The 22,043-nt window shown below is 39.7% G+C and overlaps 2 protein-coding genes and 1 pseudogene across 2 annotated transcripts; 2 read left to right on the top strand and 1 right to left on the bottom strand.

Annotated features, from left to right (window-relative positions):
* The first annotated feature begins 9,844 nt into the window (after nt 1–9,844).
* LOC127428901 (serine/threonine-protein kinase NIM1-like) lies at nt 9,845–13,246 on the top strand. The gene is made up of 5 exons (XM_051677569.1): nt 9,845–10,015; nt 10,342–10,450; nt 10,730–11,020; nt 11,220–11,488; nt 12,048–13,246. The coding sequence occupies exons 3-5, from the start codon at nt 10,747–10,749 to the stop codon at nt 12,801–12,803; spliced, it is 1,299 nt and encodes a 432-aa protein (XP_051533529.1). The 5' UTR covers nt 9,845–10,015; nt 10,342–10,450; nt 10,730–10,746; the 3' UTR covers nt 12,804–13,246.
* Nucleotides 13,247–13,953: 707 nt separating this feature from the next.
* Nucleotides 13,954–15,523, bottom strand: LOC127428754 (growth arrest and DNA damage-inducible protein GADD45 gamma-like). Its single transcript, XM_051677339.1, has 3 exons — nt 15,333–15,523; nt 15,006–15,213; nt 13,954–14,892 (listed from the first exon to the last, which is right to left on the bottom strand). Exons 1-3 carry the CDS (start codon nt 15,473–15,475, stop codon nt 14,782–14,784), a joined length of 462 nt encoding a protein of 153 aa, XP_051533299.1. The 5' UTR covers nt 15,476–15,523; the 3' UTR covers nt 13,954–14,781.
* A 2,486-nt stretch (nt 15,524–18,009) lies between these two features.
* LOC127428753 (growth arrest and DNA damage-inducible protein GADD45 gamma-like) lies at nt 18,010–19,597 on the top strand (annotated as a pseudogene).
* Nucleotides 19,598–22,043: the final 2,446 nt, after the last annotated feature.

Raw genomic sequence — 22,043 nt, 5'->3', positions numbered from 1 at the left:
TTACTTTCATGCCATCCCAGATGTGTATGACTTTCTTTCTTCAGCTGAACACAAACAAAGATCAGACAATGCAAGTGAATGGTGACCAGACATTCCAAGCTCCAAATATCACATAAAATCAACATAAAAGTAATCCATACGACTCCAGTGGTTTAATGTATGTTTTCTAAAGTTATGCAATTACTTTGTGTGTAATTTTTTTCTATTAAAAACCTCCACTTTCAGAAAGTAAAAAAGGACTTAAATTTTGATCTGTTTCTAACCCGCACCTATTATATCGCTTCTGAAGACAACCACTGGGGTCATTTGGATTATTTTTATGCTGCCTTTATGTGCTTTTTGGAGCTTGAAAGGTCTGGTCACCATTTACTTGCATTGTATGGCCCTACAGAGCTGTAATATTCTTCTAAAAATCTTCATTTGTGTTCTGCAGAAGAAAGAAAGTCACACATCTGGGATGGCATGAGGGTGAGTTAATGATGAGAGAATTTTCATTTTTGGGTGAACTATTCCTTTCAATTACTTCTCCATGATGTGGAATTTTATCATCTATTCCATTGGAAACTATGAGTTTTCGGCGAACTAACCATTAAATGTCTGTGTAAAGTGCCTACTTAGGATTATATTTCAACGTTGTCAGTGTTATAAAGAATAATGCCATGTTGCACATTGAGAGTTTTAAATCAAGAGGGATCCCTTATGTGAACTGTTACAGGCTTTTGTTGTCACTGTATTTTGGTTCAATGAGAGACTGGACATGCTTTTGTTCCAAAATGCTGTGAATACAGTCAATTTTATTTTCATGACAAGCCATGACCACTTGGTTAAATGTTGTGTAACAGTGCAAAATATATATATATATATATATATATATATATATATATATATATATATATATATATATATATATATATATATAATATAGCTATATATGTGTCTTTGTAATATACAAGGTATTTCTTAATAAAAGGCACCAATGATCTCTGAAATACTTGTTTTGTACTCTATAACCTATACTCCCATAATGATACTACAGCGATCACATGCTTGAATTTTAGAAGATCAGGATTGTCAGGATTTTCAAACAAAAAAACCGGTCACCTCTCCACGAGGAGGCACAGTGGGGCCGTGAGGTCGAGCAGGATGAATTTGAGGTGGACCTCGTACTGGCACACGCCCTGCGAGCCCATCAATCTCCATGTACTGCATCTAAGCCGATACACTATGTGCCTAACGAGCTTCGGCCCTCTGTAGGAGGGTACGACCTCATCATGTTTGGCGGTTCTGACGCTGGGGATGATGTTATGTCTCTTGCCGCATCTGACGAGTGGTCAATGGAGGACGTTGCCGCCCCTTCCGCCAGCGAGGGCGAGGAGCGTACACGCACCACTGACAAGGAGATGCTTTGCGTCCTTTCAAGGGCGGTCGAAGAGCTCGGTCTCGAGTGGTCTTCTCCAGAGGAACCGGAAAAATCTCACCTTGATGAGTGTTTCCTGCAGTCCGGAAGTCATCAAGTGACTGCGTTCCACAGATCTGCCCCGTTTTTACTGGAGGTTCATAACGAACTGACAAAATCCTGCCGCGTTTCTTATTCAACTCGCTCGCACAGCAATTCCACTCTCCTCACTAAAGTGGACCATGGGGAAGACAAAGGTCATGCCCAACTAGCCCCTGTGGAAGAGGCGGTAGCGGCACATCTCTGCCCGGCCAGTAGCTGGGCGTGCAATTTACGGCCCGTTCATCCTTCCAAACCATGCCCCCAAAAGTCACCGCCGAGCTGCCGGTAAAGCCCCCCGCGTAGTAAAAATGCTCCTGACGGGTACAGCCCTATGATGTGGAATGCAGAGCTTTCAGTTCCATCCGGACCTGTCCCGAAGAAGGCTCGATTGGAGACACACAATGCTGTTCCCCTCTTCCCCACTGCTGTTTGTCGGGAAAAGAATATTGTTTTTCAAAATGTTGCTTCTGTGTCTCACATTCAAATAAAGAATGCAAAAAAAAGAGTACAGCGCTCGTTGCACAAGTGCGAGACGCTCACACTTTCTCAATAAAGAGGTCTTTTCCACTTCAAAGCCTACACATTATGCACAACTGCTTCCCAACGGTGAGCAGCACATTATATCATATAATCAATGAACCAAATCACCCTCTGTCCCATTATGCGGATGCGTGGCGAGCTCTTGCGGCAAAGAAAGACGGTGGGCTTTGGCAAATTTTAGATCATTTGAATCACACTTGCAAAGCACCCATTCAAAATGATTACTCAAAAACAGATCTTATCGCACGCCAACCCACGTGATTGGTTTGCGTCGATAGATCTGAAGATGTGTACTTTCATGTACAAATTGTACCACATCCCTGGCTCCTCGCACGTTCACAAAGTGCATCGATGCGTTACTCGCCCCTCTGAAACTGACCAGAGTATGCATTTTAAACTGCCTCAATGATCGGCTATTACTGGCCCAATCAGAGATTCTGTTATGCCAGCACAGGGACTTACTGCTCAGGCCATTCTCCAGTGTCTGTCTCAGTGCAAACTGGGGAGAGCACTTCCATTGGAGCTGTTTTAAAAAGCATTGGGGCTTATGGCGGCGGCATCCTCCATCATTCCATTAGGTCTTTTACATATGAGACCTCTTCAGTGCTGGCTCAAGCACCATGTGTAACGACATGCCTGGTGCCAAGGGCGCATGCATATCACTATATCTTGCCGCTGTCTAGCTGCTCTTGCACCTTGGACAGCTCCTGCCTTCTACCAGTAAAGTGTCATGCTGGGGCAGATTTTCAGGTGGAAAGTGGTGATCATGGACACTTCCAACGCAGGTTGGGGGGCAGTGTGCGAAGGACGCCTGGCTTTCGGGACCTGGACAGGCGCGAGGAGGGCGTGGCACATCAACCGCCTGGAGCTGTCGGCTGTTTTCCTAGCCTTGAAGTCTTTTCAATTTGAAATAGCAAATTATCATGTTCTGATTCACTCGGACAACACGACAGTTGTGGCGTACATAAACCGCCAAGGTGGAATTTGTTCCCTGCCAATGATGAGACTGACGCATTGCCGCCTCCTGTGGAGCAAGCGTCATCTCCTCTCCCTGCGGTGACATACAGTATGTCCCAGGCCATCTGAATTATGGTGCGGACCTATTGTCACACCAAGGAGCGATGCCGGGCGAATGGAGACTTCATCCTCAGACTGTCCTGAGGATTTGGGAAATATCCTGCAAGCGGAGATCGATCTATTTGCCTCCACGGAGAATGCCCACTATCCCCTCTGGTACTCCAAGTCCCAAGCTCTGCTAGGAGTGGACGCAATGGCCCACAAATGGCCTGCAAAATGCAAATATGCATTTCCGCCGGTGTGTCTCCTTCACTCTGTCATATGTAAAGTCAGAGAGGACAAGGAAGTTATTCTATTGGTTGTGCCGAAGTGGCCCAATCGATCCTGGTTTCCAGAAATGATAGAGATTCTGGACACAATCTGGCATCGCCAGCCCAAGCTGTGGAATCTGCATGTGTGGCCCCAGAACAGAGCACGCTAAACATGCCAGAACTGACTGAAATTCGTACATTTCTTCAAGAGCGATTGGACACAGGGCTCACTCCATCAATGCTAAAAGTTTATGTGGTGACTATATCTGTGTATCACGCACCTGACGCTGGCACCTCTATAAGCAAACATGATTTAATCATAAAGTTCCTTAGGGGAGCGAGGCGGCTAAATCCCCCTTGCCGGCTACAGTCCCGACTTGGGAGCTAACTTTGGTCCTAAAAGCGCTCGCGGGCCCCCCCCTTGAGCCACTGGACTCTGTTGAATTGCGTGTGCTTTCTCTTAAGACCACATCACTGCTGGCTTTGGCCTCAGTAAAACGGGTCGGTGATTTGCAAGCACAGTCAGTCGACAATTCATGTCTGGAGTTTGGTCCAGGTTTTTCAAAAGCCACTGTCAAACCCAGAAAAGGCTATGTGCCAAAGGTTTTAACCACGCCCTTCAGAGTGCAGGTGGTTCTCCTTCAAGCCTTTTTCCCTCCACCATTTAATTTGGATGAGGAACAGTCTTTGCATTTGTTATGCCCTGTGTGAGCGCTACATGCATACGTTGAGCGCACCCGCCAGTTCAGACTCTCTGACCAGCTCTTTGTGTGCTATGGAGGACGCACGAAAGGAATGTCCTTCACCAAGCAAAGACTTTCTCACTGGATCGTTGATGCGATCACCTTGGCTTATGAGACTTAGGGTTGCGAATTGCCCAATTGGCACACTCAACTAGAGGCATGGCCTCTTCATGGGCATGGACGAATGGTGGGTCCTTACAAGACATATGTTTTTCAGCAGGATGGTCTTCTCAAAACACATTCGCAAGGTTTTACAACCTAGACGTAACGTCTCTCTCATCGCAAGTCCTCTCTGTCTAGAGCGCTTGCTATTTCGTTGGACAAAAATATACTTATGTCCCTCTTTTTAAGTACGGGCTCCCCGTCATTTTACACAACCGCCTGTATTCAGACCATTGCATTTTCCAAAGTCACAAGCACTTTCATTATAAATAAAACTTACTTCCCGACTGGGTTTGTGAAGGGGTTAATTCATACTATAGTTAATATGTCCATTTTGAGTGTTCCCCTCCTGGCTCAATTGAAGCATAAGGATACAAGTGTTTATTACATTTTTATTTTTTTTCTGACATCCTAAAGTATGAGGAAGTACTTAAATACCCGGATTTTTATGGTTCATGCATGTTTGTGATGTTTTGTGTTATGTTAGTTTTTTGTATTTTATTGTTGATGCTGCAGAAATTGCCCAGTGAAGGGAAAAATAAAGAGTATTACTACTATTACTACTTACATACTTATGTCGGTCGCCATCCCGCAGGACTGCGGCGTCATGTTTCCTCTGTGGGAAGGTTATGTCATGTAGTGCGCCGTGATGGGACTCTATTCCCCATAGCGTCAGCTTAGTGACGCGATGTCAAGTGAACTGAATTGTAAAGGAATGTCTCGACTAGGTATGTAACCTTGGTTCCCTGAGATGAAGGGAACGAGACATTGCATAAGCTGGCTGCACTACAGACTCAGAGTTCTTTGAGGTGCGAGCAATGCACTCTTTGTCCCTCAGTCAGACAATTCTGAGGAACGCTGTTTGCGTGCCCACTTTTATACTGGACAGCTTTGTGCCTAAAAGGGTGGGGCTTAAACACCATAGCCAATTTTAGAATTGACATTATTGTAGAAGGGTTTCAACTAGGTCGACTCCCTATAGCATCAGCTTAGTGACGCAATGGTCTCGTTCCCTTCATCTCAGGGAACCGAGGTTACATACGTAACGGAGACGTTGTGTGTTGAAGAAAATAACGGCGATAAAAGGGGAAAATAATAATCTTGAAATGCAACTAGACGAGACTAACAGACTTCTGAAATTCGCCCAGAGCCATGAGAAGCAGTTAATTGAAGGAGAGACACATAAATATGAGGTAAAATATTAAAAATGTAGATATTGACAAGCTAGCTCAGAACAGGTCAGAATGTTTTGAACGTGTTGCTGCTCTCTAGTGGTATATTGTAGGAATGAGGACGATGAAGTGCAGATTTTATGTTTTTTTAAGGGCTTTTTATGTGTTTTTTTTTTTTTTTTTAACAGTATATATCTCCATTCCCATTATTTCATTCTAAATATACTTAGACTTCAAATAAACTTTGGTTCCCTCTACTTATTGTTTTTACATTCATTGTTGTTTTGTATAGGCTAGTTGGAACAACATTTTTATTTTTATTTTTTTATTTTTTTTTACATGATTTTATTTCCTCCTCAGAGATAGACTTTTGGAAACAGTCAAAGGTCTGCAACACACTTTACAAGAACAGTGCGACCTCAGAGGTACAGAAAATAACTGCAGCCCACACTTTTGGAGTAAAGGGATAGTTCACCCAAAAATTTAAATTCTCGTAACATTTATTCACCTACATGCCAACCCAGATGTGTATGACTTTGTTTGTTCTGCTAAACACAAACAAAGATTTTTAGAAGAATATCTCAGCTCTGTAAAATCACACAATGCAAGTGAATGGTGGCCAGAACTTTGAAGGACCAAAAGGTTAAATGTATATGTTCAAAACGATATGTTAGGTGTGGGGTAGAAACAGATCAATATTTAAGTCCTTTATTACTACAAATTCTCCTCCCTGCCCAGTAAGTGGCAAGATGCACAAAGAATGCGAATTGCCAAAAACAAAAGAAGAATGTAAAGTTAAAATGGATATTTATAGCAAAAAAGGACTTAAATATTGATCTGTTTCTCATCCACATCTATCATATTGCTTCTGAAGATATAGATTTAACCACTGGAGTCATATGGATTACTTTTATGCTGCCTTTATATGCTTTTCGGACCTTCAAAGTTCTGGCCACCATTTACTTGCATGGTGTGGACCTACAGAGTTTAAATATTCTTTGTTTGTGTTCAACAGTCGACAGAAAGTCATACACATCTGGGATGGCATGAGGGTGAGTAAATCATGAGAGAATTTTCATGTTTGGGTGAATTATTCCTTTAATATTGTAATGCCTATCCAAATAAAACTCTGCATTAACATTGTCACACAACCCTATGTAGTTGAGAACGAGAGGCTAGAAAATGCTGCTTTTCATATGAAGAAAGAAAATGAGGCCCGCCTGGAGGTAAAAGAGTAAATAAGTTGAATTAAATTGTGCTGCTGTTCACATGAAGGGTAAACATTAGTTTCGAGTGTATGTGCTCGATTCCGCCCCCTTGTGGTTGTAGGAAAGCAAGGCTCAGCTTCAGAGACTGGCAACTGAGATGGGAGCTTTAAAAGATCAACACCAGAGGGAGTTGGACGACCGTTATCAAGAAACACAAAGGCAACGTAGGTGAAAAGTACTGCTCCTCATTCTATCATTTATTTTATCATCAGAAATAGAACAGATGAGACGGCTAGATGTATAGTTTGTTACTGTTATACGTTTTGCAAGAATAAGCATTCATTTTGTTTTCAAAGTGGAAGCGAAAGATACTGAACTGAAAGTGGCTCTCCACTTTAGAGGAGATGAGGGAGGAGAAAGAAAAACAATGTCAAACGTTAAACTTCAAATGGAGGTAAAGAAAAAAAAGTGGTTTCTTTCAGTAACCTATCAATTCAATGAATGATGCTTTAATTCTAGTTTTTTGTTTTAAGCAATTTGAACCCCTAGAACATTTGATTATTACTATTACTTAAATAAATAAATAATGGTAATTTTATGGTTGTTAAGAACTAAAAAAGACAGAAAAAAAAAAAAAAAAAAAAGATCTGTGCTCTATCGTGACTTTGCAGTTCGGTGCTAAGCTTGCAAGAGCCCATAGAATGTCACTACAAGCTTCTGGTCCTCTGCCACAGACAGTGCTTGAAGTGGGCGGTATGCAGTATCTGCACTTCTATAACTTCCTCCACAGAGTACAGGCAGTTTTTCTTGCGTACCACCATTTCTCAGAGTATTCCGGTATGATGTAATGTCTTTTATTTAATGGAAGTCAGTGATTTGATGCGGCGCGCCAATGATTTTTATCTGACCTTCCAAATGATTTTGATAAGCAAAACTGAGCGGTGAGTTTAACAACACTCAACACGTGCAACAGCATCGGCGCTCCTCAAGGGATCCGTGGTCCAGTTCCGTGGGAGCATGCGTGTTTAAGCTTGTCTGGACATAGTTCAGTTTCACTCTTCTCTAAAACATGAACCAGCAACTTTTGAGTGAGCACATTTTATCGCGTCTTATTCACTCAAATGTATTCATGCAAACTGCTTAGCTGCTGGGTGCAGTTAAAACTACAGACTTAATAAAAAGCTGTTACAGAAGTGATGTCAGCTCATATGCACAACATTTTTTTCACAAGAGGCAAAACGATGAAAACTGAACCTTCAAAGAGAATACATAGGAAAATGTGCTTGTACTCTCCATTCTTTTCTGTAGTGCTCGTAAAAAGATTATGGGAATTGTCACTGAACTTGCCTATGCATATATCCTGACAGTGTTTAGCTGTAGCCTATACAGATGTGTGTCAGCGTTCACAAACCTGAACATCATCAAATCAGTTTGTTCACGGTTTCTAATGATTATTATCTGCACAAGGATCTGGCTCCTGTATGCAAATGAATGTGTGCAGGATAAGGAAGGCAAATTTAGCCCTCATTGAATGGGAGGATAATAAACATTTTAAAAAGGAAAAACAGATATAATGTTATTTTTCAGTTTTAGGCTACATTTATTTTGTGTAAAAAGACAGTTCTACATTAGATTGCCATTGTTCACTTATGTGTGTTGATATTGACAAAGATACAGACTTTAGCAGATCTAAATATTCTTTCTCAGTTTTCATAAACAATAAACCTACTTTGTATGTTTTTATTTTCAGAGTTAATCAAAACCTATTTGTTAGTTGAGGATGTAAGGTCATATTTGTTTTTCAGCCAGATCTTAAGAAGGAATTTATGGCCAGACCTTGAAAATTTTATTTAAATGCCCCTTTTAATGTAATCAAATACTATTTTAATGTAAATAAACACATTATTAACTGTTTTGTTTTTACAATATATCTTTAGTAGCCCCCCTCAAAAAAAATCAAGTTTAATACTAACAAGGAGAGTACCTGCACTTTTTGTCTTCCACTTCAAGCACTGGCCACAGAACATCTTTAAAAGAGTGAGTCATACAGAGTACATGCAGTGTTACTGGCAAAATATTTTTAAAGCTAGGTTCCGGATTGCACCTGTATGTTTTATTTATTTGTTTTTCTCTCTTTTTCAATGCTTGTTGTGTCCTCAGAAGCTCCAGTTCATCCAGGAGGAGAAAAACAAAGGGATTGAGGCTCTGCGTCAGAGGGTGAGAGCTGGAACAGCAGAGCCTGCATGGACTGATAGACTCTCGTCAGAAAAGGAAAAACTAATGAGATCTGCATGTTGTAACATGTTGAGGGCCAAAGTCATACATCTGTTTGTGTTCAACTGTTCTATGTCTTTGAAAAAGTATTTCATTCTCAATATTTGATGAAATGTTGAACATTTAGTTTTCTTTGTTGTATTCTTAATTTCAGTGAACACGTTGTTGCTGTTCCATTGTTAAGTGTTGAATATAAAATGAACAGTATATGAAATAATGCTGTATAGAGTGGTACAGGGGAGGTCATTCAGGAGGGGAGGATTTGGCAGGTGACATGGACGTCCAGGGATTACGGCCTGGGTGTTCCTGCATGGGGTCAGCATACATGTAAACACATCCACCATGTTCTGGATAAAGCTTATAAGCTCATCAAAAGAGACACTTGTTAATTTGTTGCTTTCTAGAGGCACACACACATGCACATGCTCACAAATACACAGAGGAAGTAATTTACTCTTGACATCAAATACCAGGAAAATGCTGATTCATTCAGAGAACTACACTAGTGGAATTAAGTAATGTATACAGGATTTTGGTAACAGCTATTAAAGTGAAGCAGTGAAGAAATCTGCGAAAACTATGGTTACACTTTATTTTAGTGTCCTTGTTACAGTGTAATTACACAAGTACTTACTATATGTATATACACAGAAAATAACACTATGCACCTTGCAGTTGTTTTCTTCTCCTCACAAGAGTGGCACACCTGAATAAGAATGTGCACTAAAGCCACATCATTCACTTTGAAGGCTGGCAGACTAGTGGTAATCATATTATCGGCCAAACCCTTTCATGTGTCAAGGAGGGACCACACTAATCTCATTTGGTGGTGCTGTTACATAACGTCTGATCCTACATTGTACGGTCAGAGATCAGCCTCATTGAGATCACGAACAATCATGTCTGTGGGGCCATCAAACCTGCTGTATGATAGCATCCAGCTGAAAATAACTTAACAATATAGCCTATCTTATGAGCTCATCAAAAGAATCAGTGATGCATATGCTTGCCAGTTATTCAACCTCCCTTCTCTGTGCTTCTTGCCTTTTGTGCATCAGGGGCATCGTCTTGGACAGAGGGGAGGATTAAGGTAGCTCTAAATAAAGCTGGCAGATTAAGAAACATGACACCAGCATGTTCTGTTTTACTTTGTCAGAGTATGAGTCACTGAAGACAGGAGAAAATATTCAGTGGAGATGGTCAGACTATCCAGGACTGTAGCTAAAGGATATCATAGACATTGGATTGAGGAAACAACACAAATGCTTGTCTTTCATGCAGTTATAGAATGCTAATACAGTTAAAATGAATAGCTGCATGTTGGTCAAACTTGACCTTAACAAAAACCTTATTTGATTGGATTGTCTACTACATGTGAAAAGGCACTCATTAGTGAAACAAAATTGTTTTCCTCAGAACTACAAATCTAATAAAAATGGACATGTGGACATATTCATTGACTTCTAATCCTATAAAAAACAAAAGGAGCAATAATTTGGTCTACTGCATAAAGGATAGCACAGAGGTAAGCTCAGTTATTTTACACTTGCTGACATTATTCATTGTATAACTCTGTTTATCTGTGTGATAAGGGCAAGTTTGGCCTGTAAATGTGTTGTAAAAAATGACACCAGAGGTCTGCTTAAAATCACATTTTCATTTTGAGGTCTTTAGATATATTACTTAGAAATGGCTTTTTACATAGTTATGTAAAACAAACATTTTCAAATGTATCCATACGCATTACACCTATAAGCATGTCTGCATCAAATAATTTGCCTTTGGGTTTCTATTTTAATTTCAGCCTTAAACAGCTGCAAGATGTGTACAAGGGAAAGTCAGGTGTCTCCACAGGTACAGCGGTACAACCTTTACACTCTGACGGACAGCTCAGAATGTGGGTCAGAGAAAGAAGAGGTAGACCCTTCCAAGCACCTGACACCCTTGCAAAAGTTAACACTTGAGATGTGCAATAATGAAGACACCATAAAGGAAATAACTGTTGGCAGAAGGGTAGGCTTCTACAAAGTCCGTGGTGAAATAGGCTGTGGGAACTTTTCGAAAGTCAAACTGGCCTTCCATGCCCTCACCAAAGGTACAGAATTTTAAAGAACTAGAATAGATTTGACTGGCAAAAAAAGAAATACTGCCACATGTGACTGTGTAGTTAAAACATTATCACGCTGGTCAGACAGAACAATTGGCTCTCTGGAAATTTGTAACAGTAGATCAGAAATAACAGGGTAAAAGGATTAATATGTAGTGACCTAATCTAGTATTCACTTTCCCATCAGACAAAGTTGCCATTAAAATCCTAGAGAAGATGAGGCTTGATCTGCAGACCCAGAGAATGCTGTCCAGAGAGATATCCAACATGGAGAGTTTGTATCACCCAAACTTACTGCAACTCTATGAGGTTGTGGAGACGCCAAGTCGGTTGTACCTGGTTCTGGAGTTCGCTGGAGGAGGAGACCTCCACACCAGAATCAGCACAGGAGGAAAACTCTCTGACCGAGAGAGCAAGATTATATTTGCCCAAATTCTATCAGCAGTCAAATACATGGTTAGACCTGTTCCCCATTATAGCAGTACATTACTGGACTTTCTGTTTTGTTTCTGCAGACCAGTGGTTCTCAACCAGGAGGCCTGGGCCCTCTAAGGGGCCTCATCAAACTTCCAAGGGGGCTGCAAGATGACTTAAAATGATATAAAAACTTTGGCAAACAAAATGGACCAATTTTTTATTTGTCCCCTCAACAACTGTTGGTTTCATTGAAGAGCATACAGTTCTTGAAACTTTTGGAGTCATAAAATTAAATTAATTATTTTAAAGGGATAGTTCACTCAAAAGTGAAAATTCTCTCATCATTTACTCAGCCAGATGTGTAACATTCTTTCTTTTGCTGAGCACAAACAAAGATTTTACAAGAATATCTCAGCTCTGTGGGTCCATACAATGCAAGTGAATGGTGGCCAGAACTTTGAAGGTCCAAAAAGCATATAAAGGCCCTTGAAAAGGTTAAGAACTACTGCTTTAGACTGTAGGTTGCAAGTCTGTAAAATAATTGTAATCACTGAATGAGATTGTTGAATTGATGAGAATTTGCATGTGTTTATTTCAGCACGAAAACAACATCATTCATCGCGATTTGAAGGCTGAAAATGTTCTCTATACCATCAATGGCTGTGTAAAGGTAGCTGACTTTGGCTTCAGCACAAGGGTCAATAATCGCAACCAAGCCCTAGACACTTTTTGTGGTTCTCCTCCTTATGCTGCTCCTGAGCTCTTTAAAGATGAGTCCTACATCGGGCCACCTGTGGATGTGTGGGCAATGGGCGTCCTTCTCTTTTTCATGGTGACTGGCACCTTGCCTTTCCGTGCTGACACTGTAGCCAAGCTGCGCCACAGCGTGCTGGATGGGGCCTATGCCCTGCCAACCTGGGTATCAGCTCCGTGTCAGCGGTTGATCAAGGGGATCCTGAAGCCAGACCCATCAGACCGATGTGCATTGGACCAGATGTTGGGCTGTGAGTGGCTGTTGCCAGTAGAACTCTCTCGCCCACTTCCTCCCTTATCCCAGCTCAACCCTGTTTATCTCCTGGAGGCTGGCCCGGCGGAGCTAGACAGAGACCTGGAGGAGGTAAAAGCAGTCCTGGAGGAACTGGGAATCACTGAGGAACATATTCTCAATAACCAAGGAAAAAGTATTCGCAGTCCCATTACAGGGGTTTACCGCATATTGTTGCATAGAGTTAAAATAAGCAGGGGAGCAGAGTTTGCACCAATGATCAGTGGAGTTGTCAAAGATCCTAAAAGAGATAGTCTCCGTGCCTACAGGAATTTACTGCACTCCTCAAAACTGTGTGTCCTCTCTTAATCAGCGTAACACAATGTGACTACGTTGCATTTCAGTTATGATGGCTAGTAGTATTGCACAAATAATTTAATATTAGCCATGCATTGTTGTCACTAGTCAGCTAATAAAATCATAAAATGTCCTATTCTATTTCTATTTCTAAGTGTTATTGCAACATCGTAATGCCTCTTTTCATAGTGTACAACTATAAACAATCTTTTGACAGAAAAGTCAATCTAGACCATAGTCTGTGCTATCAGTATAAAATAAGTATTCAATTAGAAAATATATGCTTATTATTATTGTTTAACTTTCAAAGTACTTTTAAAATGATTTCCTTTGGCCAGTGGCCTACTTGCATTCTTCTGATAGGAAATGGCTTAACTATCAGTGGCTTAATTTATGTTACATTTATGTGTTTCAGTTTTTACATGCCAGGCAGTTGTTTTCTATTTTTGCAAATAAAATTTGACACAATTTGTTTGCCGTTTATTGGTGCTCCTGCCCAACACTTTTCTTGTTTTGCTTCTTTTGTGTGTGTGTGTGTGTGTGTGTGTGTGTGTGTGTGTGTGTGTGTGTGTGTGTGTGTGTGTGTGTGTGTGTGTTTGTGGACAAACTTCCCACTTGTTTTCTATGAATATGCATGCATAATCAGTTTACAGCCTCTCTCTGTTTTCATTCAAGCCCTCTCTTGACGCTGAGAGCTGCTGCAATCCGTGCAGAAGCCATAGGCAGTTTGTAAACAATACAGCAACTGACAGGGAGACATACGAGTGCCAGCCCAACACTCACCCCCGCCACCGCCTCAACCTTCCATCTGCGCAGCTTGGCAGATGGAGCAGCGTCCTACCTCAGACATCTGCCGAAGTAACAATGGGTTCCTTGTGCTGGGGCCCCCAATATAACGGGACAGCACGCTACTATTGTTTTGTAGCTATACACATGCAGATCACCTGGCGGCTGCAGATGGCAGCTGACACTATCTGCTGCCTACAATGCGAAGTTATTTTAGAATGAAAACTTTAGCAATACTATGACCTACCAACTACAGAGAGAGAGAGAGAGAGAGAGAGAGAGAGAGAGAGAGAGAGAGAGAGAGAGAGAGAGAGAGAGCAATTCCTTTTCGATTAATTTCTACCATCTGCAGGAAAGTGAACACATGACACAGATATATATTTTAATACATTTATTATGTTTATGCATCGAGTCATTTCTACAATGAACAATTTCAAATAGCATATTTAAATATTTTTTAATATCAAACATTTTTTTCTCGTTTTTCATCATATATTTTTCTAAAGTGAAATCTTTAGAGATTTGTTAGGATTTTTTTTCCCCTTCTTGTTTTTCATCATATACATTTTTCTAAAGGTAAACCTTCAAATTTTTAAATTAGTTTTTTTTTTTTCCATATACATTTTTCTAAAGTGAAACCTTTAGATATTTTAATTAGATTTTTTTTCTCTTTTTTTCTTTTCTTGCCATTTTCATTTTTCTAAAGTGAAACCTTTAGAGAATAAGACAATTCTGGAAAGTGGAAAGCACATTGCTGACAATAAGGTACGTTATATTGTGCAGCAATTTCATTTTGAAAAATGTCCATGGTTGTTAAAGTCCATTTTTAAAAACGTTGCTTCGACGCACCGCCGCGTCCCCTGCGTGTCCAACGCATGCGATATTTGCTCTGTGGAAACAGAGGCAAAACTCGCTTCTCCTTCCTCTCCAAACCTCATCCGCACAAAGAATGAGGGCCATTGTGTCGCTCTCGTGGCATACCTGACCTCATTCACATAAAGAATGAGGGGCATCTTGGCATGGACGAGACGAGAAACGACGTAGAACCGCGAGGGCCACTCGGGCCTGCCTCGCGCTGCCTGGATTGATCAGTCTCCTCAGGAGCATCCAGGGATGTGGAAACATCATCATCCTTGAGTCAAAGGATGAGCCGAGTATTCCTCAAGGTTTACAGCATCTCAACAGAGAAGAGTAAACTTCTAGCTCAACGATTGAGAGTGATCTCAGGAACCCAATCGTTGTAGCTGCGACTTTCTTCACAGAACAGGTGAAGCTTTTCCAGTGCTGGATCCTCCCATGAACCTTCAGTTGGGTTCTGTTGTGATCAAAATAAATACGCAATTAATACGACCGCAAAACAAGTTGTTAATACATACATTTTTTGTTATGTTTTTGCCAATGAGAGCAAACTATTTATCGTATACATACCGTGATGAGAACGCAGTGAGCATCATCAAGTTGTCCCGATTTGTCGCCAACAATTTCAGAGAGACGCTGCATGTCATTCACTCTGACGATGCTGATGTCGTTGTCAAAACAGAAGGCTTGTATAAGAGTGAAGTGAATTTGGAGAGCGATGTCACACTCAAATTCCTCATCCATAGCCAGGACGCAGAAAGACACACTGTCTGGGTCACTGAAATACAAGAAAAAGCATGATATTAGCATCATTTGCACTACGGAATCAGTCAAAACTGTTGCTTAAAAGGTTGAAGAAGGTGTTAAATAAAGGAGGAAAACGAACAGAATACTCACACATTCATAACTTTGGCAGATTCATAAACCCCAATGGTGAGGCATTCGTTAGCTTTGGCAGAAACCAAAATATCTTCGAGGGCTTTTCCAGTGCACTGAGCTCTCTCGCTGGGCTTCTGGATGAGAACTTCTTCAAGAGTCATGATGCTTGTAGGTATTCCACAAGGGAGATAGCAGAACTGCAGTTGGAGGTTATCCGAATGGATTGGTGCTCTAACGGAGTGTGCTCGCCCCTTTTATGCTTTCCGGCTCGTGGTGGCTATGAAAGAAGCGTCATCTGATTGGTTCATCTGAATGGTGCATTGGTATGCTAATGTTATTGTCACACTCCGGCTCGTGGCAGATTGATGAGGGCTGTAAAGATGAGATTTTAACTTGAGTAATTATTTTGATTATTTTTGTTTGATTCATTTCTGATTATTTCATTTTAGGAAATTAAACTAAAATATATATTATCAATGCGTCTTTTCTTGAACTTTTTTGTTTCATTAAATTTATATACGCAGAGAAATATATGGTAACTCTTATTCATAGTCTGAAAGTGATTCAGAGTTTTGGTTTATTAAAAAACACTCTCCCCTGTTAGGCTACTACAGCTAAACGGAGTTTGTCAGTGAATTTCAGTATTTTCTTTAGTTAAGAATTTTATGGTAAAAGTGAGCAAACGTGGATAAGGGATTTGACCCCCCCGCCCCCAGCAAAAAAGACAGGTGGAGTGTGGCCATCTGTGGACACACTGAAACGGCTCTATTGTGAGTTTAGAAACTTCTATTATTAGACGCCTTTACAAATGCAAATTAAATGCGCGTGCCATGACGCCCCGCTGCCCAATCTGGCCTGCTGCTATACAGCCACAGACCACGTGACAAGATGCAGCTTTTCAAATGTAGGCCACCCTGCAAAATCAGTACTGTTTATATTGCTTTATACATCTTTTCTCCGTGTGCAGAAGCATGCTCAGCTATAAAGCTATTATTGCTATGCAAGAAAACGACTTGAGTTACATGCATCCGTGTTTTGCTCACCTTTTTGTTATTCTAAATAGCTATGCAGTGCAATTATTTGAGAAAAAAATATTAAGAGTTAGAAAAATACGTTTTATAGTGAAGAAACGCTTTAGAATCACTGACTGCAAGATTATATGGAACGAGTGTAAGAAGGTTGTTATTTGAGAGGGTCAAGATGACAGGTTGACGATGACTGATTCATTCAGGCCCATTGTTTCCATGCAGAACTGGAGCAGATGGAGAGGCCTCACTTTTGGACGCCCCCACTCACCCCTCACAACCCAGTAGCACGTATCACTTTGCAAGTTTTTTTGTCTGCTTGAGAATAGAACATAAAATAGGTGCAATTTTACTTTTACATATAGATAATGAAGCTACAGCGAGGATAAATGCAAGATACTTTTTTTTTTACATGATTGAGATGTGTTCATTGCAGACTGAGTTTCGTATGCACATTTTTTTTACATACATATAGAATTTTTTTTTTTTTTTTTGAATGCATGCATGCATTCAGATCTTCCTATGAAGTCTTTGTATTTTATTTACACAATATAACGTTCAAAAAACAACAACAACAACAACTGAAGAACTAGTTTCAAATCTCAAAGACACTTGCAACGGGTATGCATTGTTCTGGTGTCACATCTGTAGTCCGGACAGCTCTTTGCTACCCCCCGCCACCTTAGTGCGCGAGAGTGACAGGTGTTCCAAGACAAACCTGCTCAAGCGCTAAGCAGACTATTCGAACATGCAGCTGCAGATTAGGAGAGTCATCTGTCATAAAGCCATTTTATTTTTCTCTATAGATGACTTACAATCATCAAAGCAATAAAAGTCATAAAATGTTTACACAGATATGGTCAAGATGATTAAAAAAAAGTTAAAACACAAACTAAGCAATAAATGTATACCATGGGCTTCTAAACAGTAAAAGGTAAACTCAGTTCAGGCTATTTTAAATTCAGTTAAGAATAGTCCGACAAAGAACAGAACAGAAATTAAGAATTTAATAATAACAAAACCACCGTTTTTTAAAATAGGCTGTACTTTTTTGTGTCTGCATATTAGTTCCAGTTGCTAAATACTGCCGAACTTTAATCAGCTGATCTTATAATCTTCCCCCATCAGCAGATGGGGAGTGTTTCCATAGCAAAAGAGAAGCCTGTCCAGATGCCACGCGCCTCGAGTCCGGCCAGGGTATGCAAATTAGCCACGCGTGTCTGATACGATCAGCAACAGATACATAACTTTATACACACCAAATCAACAGCAAAAGTGTGATAATTTCACTCATTTGGGACAACTTCACATTTGCATTATCTTAACAAAAATGCTTGCACCTGCAATATCAAGAGATATTTTGTCTGTTAATGAACTGAAATAACCCCCATTCTTTTATTTTCTTCTCTTTTTTCTTCTCTATTGAAAACATGCAGACAACAAAAACTTAAACAAATATGCCTACATATTCGCAGACTGGGTTATGTTGGAATGTAGGCTAGCTATAGTTCATGTGTACAGTAATATGAAATGCTTCTCAGCATGTAACGTTTTTGGTATGTCTTTTGACAAAAAAAAAAAAAAAAAAAAAAAAAAAAAAAATTAGGCCTATTCCATTAAGAACATAAGTGAAACGGATCAGAGTTTAATCCTTTCTTAGATTTCTATAGATGTCACGCATGTCTAAAGGCACGCGTCTTGGACAAGTCCGTTTCTTTTTTGTTCTCGACAGCCAATCAGATTGTGCAGTGGAAGCGCGTGCCTCTATACCACTATAAATACTTCTCGCGTGTCAGGTAGAAACTCACTCCAAACTCATTTCGCTCCGCTTGAGCCATTACTGTATTTAAACAGCTACAGCCAACTTTACTCCAAACCAGGATGGTTAATGAAGGAACAACCCTGTCTGAGGCCCTGCTGGCTGCCAAGGCTGATGGTCGACTCACTGTTGGTGTCTATGAGTGCGCCAAAATAATGAACAAGTAAGTCTAGAAGAACATCTTCCATTTAATATTCAATGCCAAGTTCGATCCATTGATCCATATTAGGCTCTGTGCACGTTAACTCACTTCAAACCTACATCTTGTTTTCACAGGGACCCTGATAGTGTGTCTTTCTGCCTTTTGGCTACTGATGACTTTGAGTGTGACATCGCTCTTCAGATTCACTTCACTCTGATACAAGCGTTTTGCTTTGACAACGACATCAGCATCGTCAGAGTAAAAGACTTGAAACGTCTCAGTGATCTTGTTGGTTTCAAAGGTCAACTTGAGGATGCTCACTGTGTTCTCATAACGGTAAGGATGTGTGCCACTCAAATATAACGTTTAAATGAACAATTATACTCATTTTAAAGGCTTGGGTTTTTTAACGTTTCCGTTCTGTTTTGCCAGAACCCAACTGAAGGTTCATGGGAGGATCCAGCACTGGAAAAGCTTCACCTGTTCTGTGAAGAAAGTCGCAGCTACAACGATTGGGTTCCTGAGATCACTCTCAATCGTTGAGCTAGAAGTTTACTCTTCTCTGTTGAGATGCTGTAAACCTTGAGGAATACTCGGCTCATCCTTTGACTCAAGGATGATGATGTTTCCACATCCCTGGATGCTCCTGAGGAGACTGATCAATCCAGGCAGCGCGAGGCAGGCCCGAGTGGCCCTCGCGGTTCTACGTCGTTTCTCGTCTCGTCCATGCCAAGATGTCCCTCATTCTTTATGTGAATGAGGTCAGGTATGCCACGAGAGCGACACAATGGCCCTCATTCTTTGTGCGGATGAGGTTTGGAGAGGAAGGAGAAGCGAGTTTTGCCTCTGTTTCCACAGAGCAAATATCGCATGCGTTGGACACGCAGGGGACGCGGCGGTGCGTCGAAGCAACGTTTTTAAAAATGGACTTTAACAACCATGGACATTTTTCAAAATGAAATTGCTGCACAATATAACGTACCTTATTGTCAGCAATGTGCTTTCCACTTTTCAGAATTGTCTTATTCTCTAAAGGTTTCACTTTAGAAAAATTAATATGGCAAAAAAATGAAAAAGTTAAATAATAATAATATTAATAATTTAAATCTGTAAAGGTTTCACTTTAGAAAAAAAAAGAAAAAAAGTTAAATATTAATAATTTAAATTTCTAAAGGTTTCCCAACACTTTACAATAAGGTTCCATTTGTTAACATTAGTTAACAACATTAGGTAACGTGAACAATACTTTTAAACAAGATTAGTAAATGCTGTTATGTTAGTTTCAACATATGCAACTTTTGATTAAAAAAATTATTAGTATATGTTAACATTAATGCACTATGCTAGCATAAACTAACAATGAACAATTGTATTTTTATTAACTGACATTAACTATTATTAATAAGTGATGTAAAAATATATTGTTCATTGTTTGTTCATGATACCTAATACATTAACTAATGTTAATGAATGTAAAGTGTGACCGGTTTCACTTTATAAAACTTAATATGACTTAAAAAGAAGAAAAAGTTTAAATATAGGTTTAACTTGAGGAGTATTTGATATGAAAAAAAAAAAAGCATTTTTTAAAACTATTTTTAAATCCTTTCATTGTAGACTTAAAAGGAAAACTAAAACCAATGAGAAAATGATGAACTTTGTATACAGATTTCACTTTAGATGTTTTGTATCAGAAAAACAAATACAAATAAAAGATTGAATTACACTTGTTTGTGCAGCAAACTTTTTCTTGTACATGTCATAATAATAATTGATTCATCAGCTGACTTCTTAGGCCTTACATTTTTCATTTTTTGTGCAACTGTAGGAGAATTGTTTAAGCAGAATATTTGATTTTTGTCATATTCTGGTCATACTTGGATTTGCATTCACACAAACATTATACACGTATAGGCCCATAACTGAAAGCACCGTATGCGTGTTCTCTTAATTTCTTTCTATGCCAACAATTGTCCCCCACAGAAGTCTAAAAAAACTGAAGGTTACTTATAGTCTATTTTCTACATATAAAATGACTACATTTAGCCTATATATGTACATTTATAATGACTCTAAATCAGCTTGACTGCCCTGTGAAACTTAGACTTGTGATGAGTGAAAAAGAAACAACTGATTTTGACTGATAAAATTGTGAGCAGACCACACAGTCACATTTTGAATTGGCTTCAATTGTTACTGGCACACCACCATACACTGTAAAAATTAAAAGATACATGAAGTACCATTTGGGGTTCCTCAAATGCCACACAGGCAGAAACATCTAGAGATCAAGGAACTCAAGGAAGCTTTTTTATGGGGTTACCGAAGGAACAATTAACAGTCCTTAGTGTTATTTAGCTCTTCTAGGCACTAAAAGCAAGTTTCTCAGGAAACCAAAAGGACATCTAGAAAATCTCCAGAGGGTTCGCTCAGTTTGGCAACCAAATGGTGCATTGAGTTCCTTTAAATTTTTAAAGTGTAGGATGTTTAAAAAATGAAAGAACTTCTTTAAATATCGGAACAGAATTTGAATTTCAACAGAAACAGGGCAAACATAACAAGGCTAAACCAATTTAATCTGTATTGGGGGACTTCTTGTCTCACCTGGAAATATGGAATTTTATAGTACTAATAAACTCACATAAACATCCAAAGTATAGAATTAGAAAAGTAATATTTAGTTACTTGGAATTTTGCAAATGTGTCTGTTCCAAAGCAACTTACAATGCTCTCATTGCAGTGTCAATCCTGTTGGACAAACACTTTCATAACTGAAATATCTACACTCACTGAACACTTTATTAGAAACACTTGTACACCTACTTGTTCATGCGATTATCTAATCAGCCAATCATGTGGCAGCAGTACCATGCATAAAATCATGCAGATACAGATCAGGAGCTTTAGTTAATGTTCACATCATCCATCAGAATGAGGAAAAAAAATTGATCTCAGTGATTTCGACCATGGCATGATTGTTGGTGCCAGACAGGCTGGTTTGAGTATTTCTGTAACTGCTGATCTCCTGGGATTTTCACGCACAGCAGCCTCTAGTGTTTACTCAGAATGGTGTCAAAAACTAAAAACATCCAGTGAGCAGTAGTTCTGCAGATGTTGTTGATGAGAGAGGTCGATGGAGAATGGCCAGACTGGTTCAAGCTGACAGAAAGGCTACGGTAACTCACATAACCACTCTGTATAATTGTAGTGAGCAAAATAGCATCTCAGAATGCACAACATGTTGAACGTTGAGGCGGATGGGCTACATCAGCAGAAGACCATGTCTGGAACTTTATTAGGACAATAGTGTTCCTAATAAAGTGCTCATTGAGTTTATATTCCACAAACATCTTTCACTTTGAATCTGATTGACCATGGCTAACCCGTATGTAGGAGTTCTGACAGCAAGAAATATTGCACAGACTTCTTATTTATGGTCGGTTAAATATGGGGACTTACGTGGACATGTAAATGGCCATCAATCTGTTGTTGGTGTTGTTTTGCTGTAAATATTTGTTTCACCTGAAGTCACCATTATGGTGATTATTGATCCCTTTGATGAACTTCATTTCACCCCTATTCTCTTTGATTGAATGCAAGAGATAATATTATAAAAAAGAAAGAAAGAAAGAAAGAAAGAAAGAAAAGAGAAAAGGTTAATTTTGATTCACTGTAAAGTATTGGGTAGAAAAAGTTAATTCAATAGCAGACCCTGAGTTAGGTCAGCTTCTTTACTACATTAA

Source organism: Myxocyprinus asiaticus, chromosome 38, assembly GCF_019703515.2.
Source record: "Myxocyprinus asiaticus isolate MX2 ecotype Aquarium Trade chromosome 38, UBuf_Myxa_2, whole genome shotgun sequence".
Taxonomy (NCBI): domain Eukaryota; kingdom Metazoa; phylum Chordata; class Actinopteri; order Cypriniformes; family Catostomidae; genus Myxocyprinus; species Myxocyprinus asiaticus.
Note: the sequence above shows the minus strand (reverse complement) of the source record. Positions and strands in the feature narration are given on the sequence as shown.

Excerpts from the sequence above, each read along its gene's own strand:
- LOC127428754 (XM_051677339.1), bottom strand. The coding sequence starts at position 15,475 with ATGACTCTTGAAGAAGTTCTCATCCAGAAGCCCAGCGAGAGAGCTCAG. Across the intron at positions 15,214-15,332 it reads TCTGCCAAAGTTATGAATGT|TGACCCAGACAGTGTGTCTT; the intron begins GTGAGTATTCTG and ends CTTGTATTTCAG. Across the intron at positions 14,893-15,005 it reads CTCACTGCGTTCTCATCACG|AACCCAACTGAAGGTTCATG; the intron begins GTATGTATACGA and ends TGATCACAACAG.
- LOC127428901 (XM_051677569.1), top strand. The coding sequence starts at position 10,747 with ATGTGTACAAGGGAAAGTCAGGTGTCTCCACAGGTACAGCGGTACAAC. Across the intron at positions 11,021-11,219 it reads CTTCCATGCCCTCACCAAAG|ACAAAGTTGCCATTAAAATC; the intron begins GTACAGAATTTT and ends CTTTCCCATCAG. Across the intron at positions 11,489-12,047 it reads TATCAGCAGTCAAATACATG|CACGAAAACAACATCATTCA; the intron begins GTTAGACCTGTT and ends TGTTTATTTCAG.